Below are 18,140 nucleotides of genomic sequence, written 5' to 3'. Positions count from 1 at the left end.
GGCGGCCGCTCTCCGACACACGTTGTACGGACTCCCCGCCGGGGCCGGCCCGCTCCGACCGCCGCCCGAGCCCGCGCCCCGGTCCGAGCGCCCCGCGCCGGGGGCTGCGCCGCTGCACGGTTAATTACGGCGGCGCTGGGGAACTCCCGCCGCGAGGGCGGGGCGCGCTCTGGGGATTCCCAGTCCCGCGCGGAACGTTCGGGATGGTTCCGTGACGTCACGGCGGGGGCGGTACCGGGGAGCCCTTCCCGCCCCTCCCCGGGCTCGCGCGGGGGGAGCTCTCGCGACGCTTGCGCGCGCGCGGGTGCGCGCGGGGAGCACTGCGGGGCGGAGCGGCGCCATTTTGAGAGAGCGAGGCGAGCGCGCGGTGCGCGTGCGCGGCGGTGGCCGGGGGAGCTCGGGGCAGCCCCGGGAACGGGCCGGGAGCGCGCACAGCGGCGGGGCCGCCGCGCTGCTTCCCCCGCCGTGCTGCCCGCACTCCCGGCGGAGCGGGGTCGCCCCCGGGAGTGCAGAGGAAGAGCACTCGGCGGAGCCGCAGCGGGAGGTTGTGCTTCCCGAGAGCGGGTTCTGTGTGCCCGCAGCCCCGGAGCGGGCGGTCTGTGTGTCCCCGCTCGCCAGGGCAGAAAGCGTGCCCCGGGCGGCGCTGGGGCTCCCCCGCTGCCCCCGCAGGAAATGTCCCCGGTGCTTTCTGCAGCTCATCTTTCCCAATAAACGAGAAATGACCCCTTCTCTCCGTTCTTCCCCTCGTTCCTCCCAGCCCCACTGCCGGTCCCCCGTCGCTCCCCCGCTCCGTTTTTCTCCCGGGATGAGAGCAGGAGCGGGGTTTCGCTGATAGGCTGCGCGCCCCGTCAAGCATCGCTGCCGCCCGCCCCGGCTGTGAGGGAGCTGTGGCCGAGCCTTCCGTCCTCGGGCTCCGTCCCTCGCTCGTCCGCGCTTGCTCTCAGGATCCAGGTTTCTGTCTGTTTCTGTTCTTGAGATTCAGGTTTCTGGAGTTGGTTTGCTTTGTGTTTGTCTAACGTCAGTCCAGATCTCATAAGGGAAAACTGATTTCTCTGGTTCTTTTTACTGTAGGAGGCTTGAACGACAGAGTCAGTCCTGGATGTTTGCAGCCTTTTGCTTCGGCTGGCAGAGAAGAAAAGAGGTGAACACTGACCTGCAGCACTTGCTTCCTGTGGAAGAAATATCGGACGCTGTTCTGGGATTATTTGTGCGTGCTTCGCCCTGAAAAGGCCTCTGAAATAATCAGTAGACATCTGGGAAAGAATTGAGGAAGTCGTGAGGTTTTTTTCTTCTTGCAGTGTTGTGCACATCACCCTTGGATTCTTTTGTCCGCATGGCATGGATACGTATCTAAATATGAAGTTCTGAATACTTCAGCTGCCAAAATAAAGTGCTTTCCTCTTTTTACATACTCTTTTTCTTCTCGGCGACATTCTTTCTGAGTCAGGGGCATAACCAGTTTTGTTAACTGGCTCCAGGTTAAATGTGGCCTGAGTCACTGTGGAGACGTTGCTGAAAAGTTTCATGGCAGATTTTTCCCCCACCCTTATTTCATTTTAAAAATTTTCTGACACAGTCTTCTCTCACTTTGCAGTGAGACCGATTTTATAAATGAAGAATTTAATACATGTTTGTTTACCTTTTTTCCTTTTGTATTGTATTTGAAATTTCTGTTGAAAAAAGTTGTTGCCAATGAGCAGTATGGAGGTATCCAGATAACTGTTTACAAATGCCTCTGCTACCATAAGGTAGGAAATGTTCTACAGTTCATATGTGAAATTTGGGGTTTTGGCATCACATTTGTGGAGTAAAGCCTGTATTTATTTCACTTGGAGCTGGTGCTGCATATGGTGATATCTATGAAATAGACATGGAATAGACAAGAAGCGAAACTGTCAGAGAAAATAAAAGGTTTTTAAGACAGACATTGGCAGACTATGCAAACAGCCTTGCAGGGTCTGTAAGCAAGAAGGATGGGTAGCTGATTTCTGTGAGGTCAAATCTATGTCAAACTGCTGCAAATGTAGTATCAACAGGAACTTGGGATATTATCTCGAGGAAAACAAACTGGAAAAATATAAATCACGCAATACTAACGCCTTGTGCGGTCCTCTTGGATTAGGTAAGTGTTGTGATGTTCATAAATCCATTTACACTGGAAAAAACCATTTTATCAGTAGAACAGTTAAACCAGTAATTTTTACTGGTTAGAGGTTCTTTGGGTTTTTTTTTTTTTTGTTTGTTTGTTTGTTTTTTGTTTTTTTTGTTTTTTGTTTTTTTTTTGAGAATGTTGAAGCTTGTTAATTTTTACTTGTTGGCTTTTATAATTAATGGAATAGTTCCTTAAGATTTTGAAGAATACAGGTACAAGGAGAAACGCATAGGTAAGAGTGTGATTTTTATGGGATATTAGAAAGTAGCTGTATTTAGACTAAATCCATAAGGAATTTAGCCTTCATGTTAATGTTGTAATCTCAGCAGTGAATGTTGTATCCTTTTGGCCAAGCCTTTTGGATACGTTGCATGTATCAGTCCTTCCATTTGTGCTAGATGTGTTTACAGTATCAGGGTAGTAGTAATATAGAGGGTGTTTTACTCTTCTTTTTTTTTTCTTTTCTTTCCACTATTCTTTCTCCCTTAAAAAAGCCAGAGGTTTTTTTTACCAAAAATTATTTCACTGTCTGTACAGACTAGCTTTTTTCTGTGTTGATATTTTAAGATTGACTTCAGTGTATTTTACCATTCTGTAATGGGAATTAATTAGTCTGACTGGTCTGCAAGTATAATACTTCAAAAAAAGCTACTTCTCCTTGGAATGATTCAAAATTAAATCCGGTGATGAATTGGCTTATCTTCTTTGTTATTTTTAGATGTATTGTAGTTTCCTTCATCCCACAGTGAATTAAATGCTTTTTAATGTTGGCATTAATGTGTTTATAATAATTCTTGTAGGTTTGCATTCAACTGAACTGCTGCTGGCTGAAAGAAAATCAAGATGGACAGAGCAACTTAATTCAAAAGTCAGTGGTAATTTTACTGAAGTTCTCTATTCCCTACCTCACCCTGGTGATTCACAAAGCTTTAAATAATTAAAGTGTTATTGGGTAGACTTTAAACTGAGCGTCTAGTAGAGGTTACACGTTTGCCTCCATTGTCACCTTCTAAAATATTTCTGAGAGCTTCTAAATAGTACTAGTAATACTAGTAATACTTCTGAAGTATTACTAGTAGTGAACTAATGAAAAAAAAGGTAGTTTTCTCTAAGGGCAGTGCAAAGACATTTGGAAGATTGCTTGTGTTAAAAGATTGTAGAGAAAGTGTAGTTACGCATGTTAAACTGTATTAAAAATTACTGCAGTGTATTTTAGCTCCTGTAGCTTATTATTTTGACCACAAATGAAGGACTTGCATCTACATGAATTTTGTAAATTCTTGGTCTCACTAAACTTTTTATTTGTGTGTTGTCAGTATCTAAAAGTTAAATTAGCTTCAGTTTTCTGCTTTGGATGGTCTTGCTGTTTTGTTATTTTAACTTCTGTTTCAGTTTTGTTATTGTGAAAATATGGAAACTGTGGGGCATGAGTAGGGGGCTGTTTCTGTGATCTCTGGCTATGGCTTGTGGCTCTTCTGTGTTGTCTAGGTGTGGTTAGGATTGACTGTGAGCTGAGCTGCTTGTTAAGGACCAGGCCAATAGAAAAGGATCATCTTCTATACTCCTTTACTTGTATGAGTATGCTTTTTTTGAAAACATTTGGTAGATGGAGAGTTCAGGTGTGAGTGGCCATTTAATTTGATTGTTGTCCATTGTATCCTCATGAGAGTACTAGAAGTACTTCTTAACTCTCAGAAAAAGTGATGTGTTGCTTGTTTTTTCAAGCTATTCATCATCAGTGCTGTGAGGTACTTTTATTTCTTTTCAAGATGCTCTCACTGAAACCAAGGAGCTACATCCCCCATTTACTATTCTGGGTGACATCTTTCTCTAGACTCTTTTCCTTCTGGAAGTTTTGAGGAGTTTGCTTTTTTACCTTCATTAAATTAATTCTGTGTTTACACCTCTGTGTTTGCTGGTATGATGATTATTTAATTCCTTTCACAGTACTTACACTTGGGAAGTTGGAGTGTCTCACATTTAAGGGGAAGGGAGCACCCAAATTTCATAAATGCTTGTGGTTAAAAGGGACAGCAAAAGTCGGAGGGTCCACAAAAAATCACCAGGTTTTGTACATAAATTGCACACTTGGCATTGAGGTGGGCATGTCAGTCCCTGGCCTACTATATAAACACACAGCTTACATAGTAGGGATAGTGTAGAAGGGAAGAGATGAATTAAGGAGAGGGAGAGAGAGAAAAATAAATAAAGAGAGAAAAAGAGATTACCAGCCTTGGTTCCTAGTGTTGTCTGGCTGATTGGATGTCCTGAGGTGCAGCCAGGGCTTGATGGGTACCTTTTTATAGATAGTTTCCTCATTCTGAAACTAAGGTTTTAATTTTCTGTGTAAATTAGTTGTCTTGCATAGGCCTTGAGGCCTTTCTGGAAATGGCTTGGGGGCTTTTGGGAGGGGGGGTCCCTGGTGATTCCTTTACCCCCCTACTGCATTGGCCTTTGGTCAAAGTTCATGCCTGCTTCTGTGCTGGTGCTTTTGTTTGTTCTGTCTCCATGGACTAGAATGAGGCTGTTTGTCCCAGAAGAGTGCTGTCCTTCCTCTGCATGGCCCCTTCTCCAGCCACCATTTACCACCAACCATTGGTTGGCTCTGCAGTCATCCAGCTATTGGTGTTTGAGATGTACACTTTAGCCCCTTACCCTCAGTGATTCTATGAAAGTATTTTTTTTCTTATTTGTGTGCATGTGTGTTTGACAAAGATTCAGGATTTTTTACAGCTGTGCCCTGGTACCCTAAACAAAATTCATGCTTACTGAGGAGAGAAACCAGCCAAGTGTGCTGGTCCACTGTAATTTCTTCCCTAGATTTTTGTTTTTCAAGTGCTTACAGTCTGTTAAATTGTCTTTGCAAACATGTCTTCATTACCCATGAAGATAATATCCTTACTCCTAAGAGCTTATACTTTAAGCCTTGATGTACACATAGCTTTTGTAGTGGGGTAACTGTCAGCAGGTTGTGTCTTTTACTGAAGTGTTTATTTTGGTAGGTTCATAAAATGGGTGCATTTGTACTGGCTCATTCTTTAGAATGGTGCAGGTTGTTCTATTTGATTTTTTGTGAAAAAACTGTAGGTAGAAACTTTTGAGAATAAGTACCCTTTGATCTTGCAGTAAAGCTGGAACAGAATTATGTAGGTAAAATGGTAGAGGCAAATTGTACAGGTATTTGGTGTGGTATAAGTTATGTACTTCGTGCTCTTTTTATTTTGACCTCCATTCTAATGAGGTTATTCTGTTTAACTTGTGGATAAAACTGCTACAGTGACAGTTCATCAATAACATCTGACAAAATTGTGTTTATTTCCTTTTTTTTTAGTAGTAGGAGTAAATTCTGTTCTGCAAAGACAACTGTTTGCAGACCTCATTATAAACAGATATGAATGAAACTTGGCACGCTTTTGTTTTGTTTTTTTGTTACTCTGAACATGGTAACTGGTGATAATGCCCTATGTGGTGCTAGCAAGTCTTCCACAGCCTCCTCCTTTTATATCTTGGGTAAACACAGTCAGGGAAACAGCTGAAAGAGGGAGTTGTTTATCTGCTTTACTTGCTCAGCATAGGGCAAAACTTCTACCTTTTTCAACTGCTACTTCTTCCTTGTGACAACTCCAAAGTGCTGAAGAATTCCTGGTGATTTCCTACATAACATATGCTGACTAGGGAAGTGATGTAATTGAACTCACATTTCAGCTTTTGAATTTGAACCGTGTTAAAGGGCAAGAAATGAGCATCTATCAGGCTTTTGCTAAATGGTTAGTACCATTTAGTGGAATCATTACACAGCAAAGTGTGTTAGACTTTCAAGTAGAAACCTGGCTGTAGTTTACCTTCAAATGTGAAGTTATTTCATGTTATGAGATATTTTTAAATTTTTTTTTTTAAATCTGCATTTTGGTACAGTGCAAAAACAAAACCTTTTTATTGTTAAAAAGTCATTATGTTATCTGAAGTACTTAGCAGCTTCATCTATATCTAAAAACACTTTTTAAAAGATGTGTTGATTGCTGTGACATTTATATTTGATTCACAGAGGTGATGTTAAAACCTGTTGCTTGTGAACCATAACTATATGTAGAAAAGGGGGCCAAATGATAAAGAGCAGTGTTCACATTCTAGATCCATATGCAAAACACAGTCTGCTTTAGTTGGTTCATTCTCCCATAAGGAACTTGAGTCCAAAGTGGAAAAAACTCATAAAAAACTCCATTTCAGAAACTCATAAAACTTGTGTAAGGGTTTAAATATTATTTTCTGCTTTATTAACATGCAAATTTTAGATAGCAAAATAACTTGAAGTTATTTTGATTATTTTGATTTGTTGGAACTACATAAATCACAGAGTAGTAAGGAAGATACCAAATAAACTGTGCCTTCAAAAGGGGAATGAACACTGGGGTTTATAGATTTTAAATAAAAGTATTTTTTAGACCTTACATTAAGCAACTTGACTAGAGGTAGTGGGGAGGGATAACAGAGAAGGATCCGCTGTCACTGGAAAGTTTTATTTTGACAGATGTGTTTTATGGCAGAAGAAATACCTTCGGTGGCTTGGGTTGTTTTGAAGGCCTGCCTAGTTTGAAAAAAGTCCTGAATGATTCTGTATGTGAAGAAAGAGTGTGTAGGCTGGTGGCTGGGTCTGCCACGTGTAGTTTGTTTGCTAATTCAGACCACTACTTGGTAGTTTTCCTTTGGCTCATGATAAAGAATTGAAGCCAAAATTTGAAGCTAGCCCATTATGGGAGGACTGAAGGGCCAGTATTCTTGTTGGACCCTCTGAAATTCATACAAATGCTGTTGTTTGCCTTCTGATGCAATAAGAATTTGATACATATGCTGGAGCTCATTATCAAGGAAGCAAAGCAGTAGCAGCAAATTGAGATGCTGCATGTAACCTTTTCTTTTCCATGCTCTCATAACAGCACTATAGTGTGCTTTAATTCTCACAGCTTACAACCTTCTTGTACCCCATTTATAAATATTATGCTAAAAATTGCACTGGCAGAGGGAGAGTGGTTTGTCAGATGTGTGCAGTTGAGAAGTGGAGTTAAGGGTCCCCTATGTAATTTGTGGTGTTCTGTACTTACTGTGATAATAATCTGTGAGACATTAGATGAGAGCTCATAGGAATGCACTACTTAGATTATGCATACATACTAATTTTAGATTCTCTTGGAAAATATAAATGTGTGTATCATCTCAGTGCTTTTAACATGGATTTTGTGTAAGCTTTTCTCTGTGCAAATCAATTGACTAAACTTCTAAACAGGTCTTCAGGGAGCATCAAGAAATTTGTATCTTCTAATTTTGTGAATTCATGGCTTGAACCTTTTCTCCCCTCCCCCCATTGCTACTAAATTTGAAATTCCATTCACAAGCTTCAAGTATTCCTTGCTGTTAGAGTTTATATTGCCTTTTATTTTAATGGTCTTCTGACAATCTTTCAAGTTCCCAAGTGTTACAGAAACTGTTTCCTGTGAAATGATACAGACTATGCAGAGGCAAAGCTTAACTATAGAACCTGACAATACAGAAGTTTTTCCTTGGTTTTCCTTGTCTTCTGCTGACAATGGGTTCAGTGATGGGTTCAGTGCTGGCAGGGTTGCTGTGCTTTCCTCCCGCCCCCCCCCCCCCCCAATTTTGGCTTTATTTTAAAACCTGTTTTTCCTAGAAAATTTTGGTCAGCTCCATTTAATTAGGATGTAGTTATGCTATATGCTATATACTTTATACCATATATATACTATATATATATGTATGTATACACTATAATATATATATAGTCAATCCATTCCAAAATAGATCTCTTTTAGGAGACTTAATTTTAAAATGTAGAAGTAATGGCACTATTTTATCAGTTTCTTCATGTTAGAACATTATGAAAAAGCAAAGCTGTTTTTATTTATTATCACAGTTCAGACGGATAGTGTTGCCAAGTGTATCATCTAAAGCAATGAAACCTATTTTAAGTATTTATAGAAGACAGGTTTCTGAACTAGAGAAATACTTTTATTTTGTTCACTGGAAGAGACTTCCCTGAGCTTGGATCTGTGGGATCTGTCTCTGCCAGCTAAATACTGGTTAGACAAGTTAAACAACGCCCTTAAAACTGGGTGGGGACCATCTCTGGTCTCATGTCCTTGTCATCTTCAAGTTCTGCTGTGCTTTTTTCTCCTCCCTCAGTGAAGAAAGAATCAGGTTATGGAACACTTAAATAACTTGTAAGTCTGTGGGGCTTGACAGGATGCTTCCATGGGTGCAGAGTGTTCCATGATGGGTGTTTCCTTCTTCCATGAGTGCTGATGTTATTGCAAAGCCATTCCTTATTATCTTTGAGAGGTCTAATGGTCATTGGGAGGGGTTCTTGAGTAAGAGAAGAGAGCAAATACTAATTTTGTCATCAGTAAGAATGAGAAGGGGAATCCAGGGAACTGTAGGCCAGTCAGCCTCACTTCAGTCTGTGGAAAGGTTGTACACCAGCTGATCCTGGAAACTTGTTTCCAAACGTGGAGGACAGGAAGGTGAGTGAGAGCAGTCAGAATGGCTTTATGAAAGGGAAATGACACTTCAGCAAGCTAATATCCCTTAAGAGAGAGGAATGGATGGTGTTTTTCTTGACATCAGTAAGGCTTTTGACATTGTCTTCTATGACATCATCATGGAAAAGGTGACAAGTGTGTGTGGAGAAGTGAGCAATAAGGTGTATCCAGAGCTATCTGAATGGTCAGGCACAGTCCTCAGGGATGCAGTGGATGTCACAAAGGCCATTTGTAGGAAGCTGTTACAGTGTGTCCTGGCGTTCAGTAGTGGAGCCCCTGCTATTGGACACTTTTGTTAAAGTCCTGGACAGTGGGGCAGAGTTTACCCTCAGCAAGTTTGCAGATCATGTAAGGTATGGAGAACTGGCTGATACATGCACTTGATGTTTGGTCAGCTGTGTGGAAAAGCATGGATAGAGGATCCTCATGAAACAAAGGGAATATTCTGAAGTAGCAGCTACAGAGAAGTTCTGGGGTCCTGTTGAGCAGCAAGGCAACCATGAGCCACCAATATGTCCTTATAAGGAGCAAAGTAAAAATGTCTCTCTAAAGTGAAAATTAGGAAGAGTGTTGCTTGGCAGGTCGAGGGGAGTTCTGCTTTGTTCTGCATGCAGCCTGGGTGAGGCCACATGTGGAGGACTGTGTCACCCTTCAGGATGTGTAACACTATTGCAGGCTCCCTGATGCAAGAAAGGGTGAGACTTGGTGGAGAGAGTTCAGTAAAGGACCACAAAGATGGTAAAGAGTCTGCAGTATCTTTCCTATGGGCACAGGCTGATACTTGGTTTAAAGTTCTGGGGAGGTAAAAGTTGGCCATTAGTCTTGATTTGAAGTTTAGGAAGCACAAGTTGGTCATTAGTCTCTCAGAGTTATCTCTGGATGTTATATTTTAATTTTTCTGAAGGTCCTTTCCAAATTTAAAATCACTAAGCCATGAAACTCACTTCTCATGCAGAATTGTGTGAAGGTGCAAGTGATGAGGGAGACTTCAGCTTTGTTATGACTGTTGATGGGACTAGAGACTGTAGGTACAAGAGTACTGAAATCCCAAATGCTTTCATTACGCCTGCTTTCTCTGCCCAGCCATCTTGCAATATTTCAGAAGGTGATTTCTTTTACCCTGCCATCTGTAGGCTCCCCTGTCCACTTACACAGAGATAGCCTCCAGCTCAGTTCTCACAACAGTCACTTTTCCAGTTCTTGTAGAGTGTATTGTGCTCTTCCAGAGATGCTTTCTGGCTATTTTTAGTGTTGTGTAAATCTTAGGGAGAGTTTTTTTTTTTTTTTTAATGCTGTAAAGGTTTGATGAATACAATTAAAGGAAATTCTGAGTCAAAGATTTTTGTTAAGAGACCATGAGTGATCAGGTGAATTACGTTTTTGTGTAACCAGTTTATTCCAAACCTCAGTAGCCTTTGTTTTTATGATACATTTAGGGTGAAATTAAATACCTTCGTAAAGGAATTTGCTATTCTACTGTGTTGTCATAAGCAGTGCAGAAGATGTGATATGACTTTCTACTATGTGAAAGTATTCTGCTTACACTGTAAATTTTTCAGAGTTTGAGTTGGAGACTTCCTTATTTTTTTAAAAAGAAAAGGGTTTTTTTAAGTTTATTTGTAATTTATTTTTAGTTTAGCTTATTTTTTAGCTTATTTTTTGTTTTAGTTTTTCACTTTAGCTTTTATTTTAAAGCTTTGTGTGTGCTAGCTGTTTTTAGTGTTTTATAGATGCCTGAAATGGGGGAAAAATAGTCTAGGTCTCTCTTCAAGTCTTATACTTTTTCTTCATAACTTTTGGCAGCATAACTGCTTCCTAGTGTAGTGCTGCATTTAAGTGAGGTAGTACATGCACACGGTTCTGTCTGTAGTGGTTCTGCAGTTACCCTGTACCGGGTCTGTGGCTGCAGTGTATTCCCATCTTTTTGTGCTACTCAGGGATACAATCTGGAGTAACAGATGCTTGCTGGGGTTCTGCACTGTGCTTAGCCTGTGGTGCTCTCAAACTTCATTAGTGGTTGGGAAGTACTGACAGTCTACCTGCTGGGTGGAATTGCCCCAGAGTGAGGGGCATGAAATCCATGACTAACATGACTGTGCTGGCAGCAGTCCCAAATTGATCACAAATGGTGTGAGAATGAGCAAGCATTTTTCCCACCTGTCCCCCCCACCATCCCCCAGTAAATAAACAAAGGAGAAAAAAACTAGTATTAAAATAAATTAATTTTTACTGCAAGAAGATACATGACTTTATTCAAATGTGACAAATTGTATTTGTTAAAGCTAAGATGTGCTCTATAACACTATTTCAGCTAGTTTGTTTATCTGTATCTCCTTGATCTGTGTATCTCATGCATTTGTTTTATATGCAAAATGAGTGGTGGAGGTTTTATTTTATGAACAAGCTTTGCTAATGAAACTTGAATGTTAGTAAGTTTGCTTGTCCTAGTAATAGTGAATTAATGGTTGTGGATAAGGTGAAAATTTTAATTTGAGGAAGCACTTTGCTAAAGTAATCTGAAAGCCAGCTAATCTGAAAGTTCATGAATAGAAGGGTGTTTTCTGCTTTTGTATTGTATTGAATTCTATTTGTGTTATTGCAGGAAAAAACCACAGAATTTTACTTATATTTTGGTTGTAATGGGTGTTCTTATTGGTTAAAAAGTAAGTTTTTAGAGCTGTATATTGATTTCAAATAGCAGGGGAGAGTAAAAAAAGTTGCTAGGGAGACATCACTCTTGCATAGTTGGCACTGAAAAGAGGGAACAAGTGGATTAGATTGTACAGTGTTACCTTTGTGTAATGCACCATCCTGCATGTTAAACTCTTTAGTTACAGTTATTAGGGTCTGATTTGGAAGTGTAATATGAACTGAGAGATTCAAATATTTGTCTAAGTCTTAAAGTTATTTCAGAATATTGTTCTTCTGATCTTCAGGACCATGTGTCTGTCCACCTTCAATCTACTGTGATTGATACCTTGTGATTTTGGTAGTGTTTTGGATTGACACATCTCCTTTCTTGCTGAAATTTTCTCCTTCAGATGTTCAAAACTGCTTTTTAAATACGTTTTATGTCTTCATTTTGTGAGGCAAAGTAAGCCAAATAATTTCCTTAGGCTATCCATATCGCTGATCATTGAATTAGTTCATTATTGCACCAAGTAAAATCTTGAATCCCTGTGTTGCTATTCTTAAGTCTGATTTCACTTGTTCTGTGGGAGTTTAAAAAAGAAAAATGTAGTTGTGTGAGGAAAATTGACTATAGTCTTTAATGTTTGATTTCTTCATTTAATTTGGTAAGCACAAGATGAATCAATGCTACTCATTTTAGCTTCGTTTTTGTTGGTTTTGCAGGTTTAGGTGTTGACCCTTGGTGTATTTCTTAGCTGTTTCCCTGAAGTCTTGACTCCTGATTCATGCAGTTGCTTTCTGATTCCCTTTTCATAACATATTACCTATTTTTGTAAAGTGGAGACAATACATCCATTTTTCCCAGATGCTATGCAGATAAGACAAATTGTTTTAGAATGTAATGTTTCCTGCTGGTTTACAACGGGAGAGAAATCTATCACAAAAGGACCTTGACTCAATCATAAAAAAAAGCCCAGCCCAGTCTTTTCTGTGTGTTGGTTGAGTGTATTTGGTGCAGTGTTCATTATTCCTTGGCAGTCATTGACTTACTATTGAAGATCATACTTCACAAAACTATAGAATTAGATTTTATTTAATTGAATATTGGATTAATTACTGTATGTTACTTAATGCAAAATTCTTTACAGACTTATTAAGATTGCTCCCTCAAGATGTAAAACTTAAGAACAGGATTTCTTTCTTTGCTCTATTCTATTACCCACAGCAACACATGACTTTTATCTAAATTTATGGAATATGGAAGACTTTCTTTGCTGGGGTCAACTAAGACCACTACACATTACTTGAATTGGTCTCAAGAGGCTATTGCTGAGATGAGACAATAGTTTTACCAGTCTGAATAAGATGTTTAAATATATTAGAGTGTTAATAGTATGAGGATAGCAGTATTTCAGTATCTTTTTCTTACCTTTCTAGAATTGTGCAGGTCTGCTTCCACAGCTGAGAGCCTGAGCCAAGTTAGGTTGAAAAATAGCAGATCTGTGCTAATAGGGAATGGTGGTTTAAAAGTCATGATAAATTCTGGGCCTACTGTTAGCAAGAGAGTTTCTGAAAGCCCTGGAATTGTTTTTTAATCTGTGATGTTTACCTCAGTAAGTTTACTAATGGTAGCTGCATTAATGCTGGGAGTACATCAGCTGCTGTATTAATGTTACTGAACAGCTTTTTTGTGGTGTGTATGCAAGAGAAAACTTGCTGGTAGATTTATGGTTTCATGTCAATGTTGAAAAAACAATTTTATGCTACTGATTTTCATTCTATTAAAATACTTTAAATGTTGTTTTTGTAGCAGATAGTATGTATCTGAATAAATGTTGCAAGTGCTTTGGTGGATGCAGAATGCGCACATCTCTGACTTTTTGGGATAGCTTATGTAGGGGACCTGAATAACAGGGAAATAAGGCAGAAAAAGCTTTTTTAGTGTTAGAATGTGTTGGAGAATAATCTGCTAGTTGTTGGTCCACCCTAAGTTGGAAAACAAGCAAGAAACACACTAGTGTTGGCAACCAAGCTGGTCACAAAGGGTTTAAGCATAGTAAATTCTGCCTGTGGCAGCAGAGGTGCCTTGCTCTTATCCCATTCTTATGTTTTGTGATCTGTTTCCAGTCTATCAAAAACACCTTCCTGAGAATGAAGAATATCCTAGAGTGTTCAAATATGTGTCAGATCATCTGAACAGAGATTCTGCTTATAATAAAATTTTCTTTATATATAGGGCAAACTTGCTGGCAACATCAGAAAGCTAACAGTTGTTAAGAATGTTTATGAAACCTGGTAAAATATGGAACTAGCAACTTTAAGCTGGGTAGGCTATGTCCTCTAAAGAGTTTTAAAATATCTTTTCTTGGCTTACCTTTTATTTCCCTGTTTAATTATGGCTGGGATGTTTGTGCCTATTCAAAGTTAGAAAGACTTAATAATGAAAGTACACTCTGTTCCCATGTCTAATTGCTAGACCTAGGCATATGTACAATTAGGTGAAAGAAAACGTTTTCTTGACTTTGGTGTAGAGTATCCACGGGAGTTTTTCATGTTAATGCTTAACTGCAAACCTCTGAGTTTGATCAGGTAGTGTTCTAGAAATACATGTGTGCTTTTTTTCTTGTTTTTTTTAAAATTAAAACTATTTGGAAGAATTAGCCCTAAAAGTTTGTCTTTTGTGGGCTTATTGAAACTTACATATGTATTCTGTTGCTGATTTTGTGCTCTGAGTATTGTGCTGTTTTGGCTCAGGTCTCTGCCTTTACCATATAAGTTTATTTCTTTCTAAGAAAAGGTCTGACTCATCTGACAGAGCAGTACTATCAAAATTTTGTTAAAGCTTTTTTTGGCTGAGAGCATGAGGAAGACTTGAATCTGCTTCTAGAAAAATTTTTGCATGAATAAATAGGCAGCCAGTGTCAGTGAGCTGTGGGAAAAGGTCTTTTTACAAAATACCTTACCAGTCCTCGGATATTTGGTTATCACCCAGCCTTTTGTGCAAAGGATAAAAGGTAAGGATGTTAATGAAAACTCTTCTCATGGCAGTTGCATAAATAATGTTAGGAAGCTTGACTAGTTTTCTAAAAACAGTAAGATAAATCTATTAAGTTACAGTGTTAGTGTATTTACTGTCCTGTACTTAATAGCTGATACACCAATATCTTGGTGGTACTTTGTGGAATCATTATATTCTTGCTCTTATAAACCTACTCTTACTCACTTTTTCAGACTATAAGTCCATCAGTCTGAAGACTTTATTGTTGTTGTGTTAATCTTTCAGTACTGAAAATCTGTCTTGATAATTTCTGAAGATATCATGATTCTTCTGCTTGGAAATGAGAATTGTGTCTAAGTGAAGGGGAATACATTTTTTCTTGGTGGAGTCTGCTCAGATTTGTTGTTTCTCAATTTAACATCTCTTGGTTTATTTTTAAACGTATGCCTTTTTGTATACTGTTGCTGAATGGGATATATCAGTAAAAAGGAACGTGGTTCCTTTTAGAATGAGAAGCCATTTCTGTGATGGTTCATTGGCTCCAGAATTTTGTTAATTCATATTTTACTAGTTTGATATAACTGGACATACTTAGACAATCTCTCTGGATTTTTTGTTGAAGTTGGTTTAGGAGTGAGTTGAATTACTTCAACAGAGTCATTTATAGTTAAATATTTGGGTGAGACATACCTTTAACTTTATTTAACTGTAATAACTGTATGATCTACTTTACAGTTTAACTATGGTATTAAAAGGACCCAAAAACTTAACTATGATCTCACTAAAAATAAACAGCAGCTCAACTTAGTACAGTTTTTCACTAAATTGAATCTAACAAATCTGTTTGACTTCCTTTTAGAAGCTAGAACAGTCTTGACTGTCAATGAAAATCTGGCAGTAGCCTGCAACCTTCTGGTTCAGGCCAGAGAACAACTATAATAATGAGTTACCAAGTTCAGATTCCACATCTCTTACTAATACATTACAGCAGCCATGGATTAAAGTGAACTATATCTGTGCTTGCTAATAGATTTGTACTCTGCTGTGCGGAGATGTGGAATTCATGTTTATTTGGGCCTCCCTGGATAATGTGTGTGGGTGTTTATTATGTTTTCATAGCTGGATTTCTAATAGCTTGTATATAATACTTAAAATATTTTTGAATTGTTGACCATTTTGCAGTGACACAGCATGATTCAGTTGCCCTAGTGTAATTCTGGAAGTGTTTCATTCATTTCTTTCCTGCCTGTGCTACAGTTCAGCTTCAATAAGCAAGAACCTTGCATTCTCTTGCTTATTGAGAAATATTTTCTTACGTATGAGAAGAGTGTAGGATAGAGCAAGTATTCTTACAATTAAAATTGTTTTAATCATAAACAATTACATTCTTTGGCCCATTTTCAAACTAGAGAATTTTCTTGGATTTTGACACTCTGGACATGTAGGCTGTTTCCATCAAAGCTAGAGACATTGTGAGGTTTGTGATGAGCCCAAGTATCTAGGTTTTCGTCAGGAGCTCTCATATGGCTGCTGAGACTAATTGTTATGGATTAATTAAAAAAATCAACTTCTAGGAAGCTAATAAAATAGCTCACAAAATCTCTTCTAGATAGTACAAGATAGTATTTCAGCAAGCTAATTTTGCCATAGTGTTCTGGATAGGACCTTACACAAGGTGCTTCATCCCATTTATAAGAGGAAATAAAGAAAGAAATATTAGTTATATTTTCACGATTTTTGTGATATATTTGATATATTACTTTGGTAATAAAAACATAGATTTGATGCTATAAATGAGATGAGGATAGTTAGATTCTAAACCAGATCTGTGAGGAAAATATGGGATAACAGAAGGGAACGAAAGACAGCAAATGTAATTCCCTTGTAACATAAGCATCTGAAAGGACTAATTTCTTTTCTTTTGATTACAGGGACTTGCCATGAGGTGCTAAGCCTTTTTTCATTGATTTGGGGAGACTGGACCTAAATGGCGCAACATGACTTTGCTCCAGCCTGGCTTAATTTTCCTACACCACCATCATCAACAAAGGTATGTTTTGTATTGTTCTTTTGAAAAGGCACGTTCATTATTTAGGGAAGTCTAAATGTCATAACCTCAATCACAGTAAAAAGGCAAATCTCTTCATGAACCCTGTGATGACAGATAACATGGGGAAAAGCACATGCCTGGCCTTGGCTCTGGTTGGTTGAAGACTGCCTTCATCAGGTGGTTAAAATTAACTATTATGTTCCATGCTAGACAGAGCATGTACTTGATGTTCTTCCTTAGACTTTCTGAAGTGGCTCTGCATTTGATGGTGGAATGCTTGTTGCTGCTGGTGGAGTATGGTGCTTTCATACTGTTAGGCATCTTCACTCTGGTTGTTTCATTTAGACTGCTGTTACTTTTCAGAATGGGACTGCTTGCAAATGAGAAATACTAATCTCTTAATTGTTAGAATTTGTAAATATTCATGGAAGTCTTGAGTATGTCTTATCTCAGAAATGTTTTTTCCTGGCCTTTCTTTCTACTCTTTCTCAATTTGTGCAAATGAAGAAGCAGTGTCAGCACTGGATATTAAAACTCCTGTAATCTGCTTCTCTATTTGTAGATCTATCTTCATTAAAATAGTTTGAATTCAGTATTTGTATCTGCTGCTATGAGAATTGCTTTTCTCTTCTTTAATCTATAAGCTTTGTGCAGTCTTTCATGTCCATGGAAAATGCTTAGCCCTGAGAAACTTGTGGCCGTAGGCTTGTGGTATTGATAAATGCACAGATAGATGGCAGTGTTAATGGTGTTCCTAAAAATGCTTTGATTCTGTATGTCTACACAAACATGAACATATTTTTTTAGTCAGGGTATTGAATCACTTTGTTTATGTCTTTTCTACTCTGACCTAGCTAGGTTCTTTGCTTAGTATGATCTGTTTCAGGGAACATAGAGCCTGTCTGTTTTGGGATACATACTGTCTGAAAATCCAAATTGAGAAGCAGTCTCTTCCTTTTCATTCTCTGTAATTTCTGATGCGTTCAATTATTTTGATCTGATTTTTTCAATTTAGTATGTTTTCAATTGTAAAAGTATTTGGAACTTAATTTGATATGGTATCACAATTGCAAAACAATCTTCACTACATATTTAGAGTCTGCTGCAAGAGCTTTATATTGGCATATATGTGCCGATATAGCAGGATAAAACTGAGTTTCAGAAGCACTCTAGTACCGCTAGAATATATCTGAGGTATGGGTTGTGTTTGTCACCTCATTTCTGAATTGTGTGAAATTTTATTGCAATCATATTTTTTGGCTCCTGTTCTCTTCCGTGATTCTTTGCTTCATGAAGTTTAGTTAGATTTTCTTCTCTTTCAAAAGCTCCATGTTGTGTGCTTACTTTATTGTAATATTTGTGTGTCATTGTTGGAATGCACTTTATTTCCCTATATTACATGCTCTCTCAGTGATGAGCATTCTGTGATATACAGCACATTTGGATATTAAGTGCTTGAAAAGTCTGTTTGTAGTTCTTACTTTACAGAATATGACTCCAGAAGACAGGTTGCAAGTGTCGTGGCCCCTGTCCCCTCTATTTCTATAATGGACATACTTTCTGCTGTATATCAAAAAAGCAGAAGAGAACAGCAGATAAGAGGGATGAAGAGGAAGGGGTGAGGAAGGCAAGGTGTCTCATGTTTCATGCAGAGTGAGGCTGGGATGAGGCTATGGTATCAACAACATTTAGACTTGAGAAGTAGAAACTGAGCTCTGCTTGGTGAATTTCTATATTCCTAAAGTATAATCATTTTCA

At 38.8% G+C, this 18,140-nt stretch overlaps 1 protein-coding gene across 3 annotated transcripts in view; it reads left to right on the top strand.

The window, feature by feature from the left end:
- Positions 1-308: 308 nt before the first annotated feature.
- GPBP1 (GC-rich promoter binding protein 1) overlaps positions 309-18,140 on the top strand; it is a 38,869-nt gene continuing 21,037 nt past the window's right edge. For 2 of the 3 annotated variants that reach the window (XM_056514124.1, XM_056514126.1), the window contains exons 1-4: positions 309-951; positions 1,072-2,122; positions 2,953-3,020; positions 16,264-16,382. In XM_056514124.1, coding sequence (XP_056370099.1) covers positions 16,320-16,382 — 63 coding nt within the window. In that variant the 5' untranslated portion in view covers positions 309-951; positions 1,072-2,122; positions 2,953-3,020; positions 16,264-16,319. Of the gene's footprint in view, positions 983-1,071; positions 2,123-2,952; positions 3,021-16,263; positions 16,383-18,140 lie in introns of all 3 variants that reach the window. The other variant, XM_056514125.1, reaches the window with a different exon arrangement.

This window comes from Oenanthe melanoleuca, chromosome Z (genome assembly GCF_029582105.1).
Source record: "Oenanthe melanoleuca isolate GR-GAL-2019-014 chromosome Z, OMel1.0, whole genome shotgun sequence".
NCBI classification, from domain to species: Eukaryota; Metazoa; Chordata; class Aves; order Passeriformes; family Muscicapidae; genus Oenanthe; species Oenanthe melanoleuca.
This window is presented reverse-complemented; position numbering and strand designations above follow the sequence as displayed.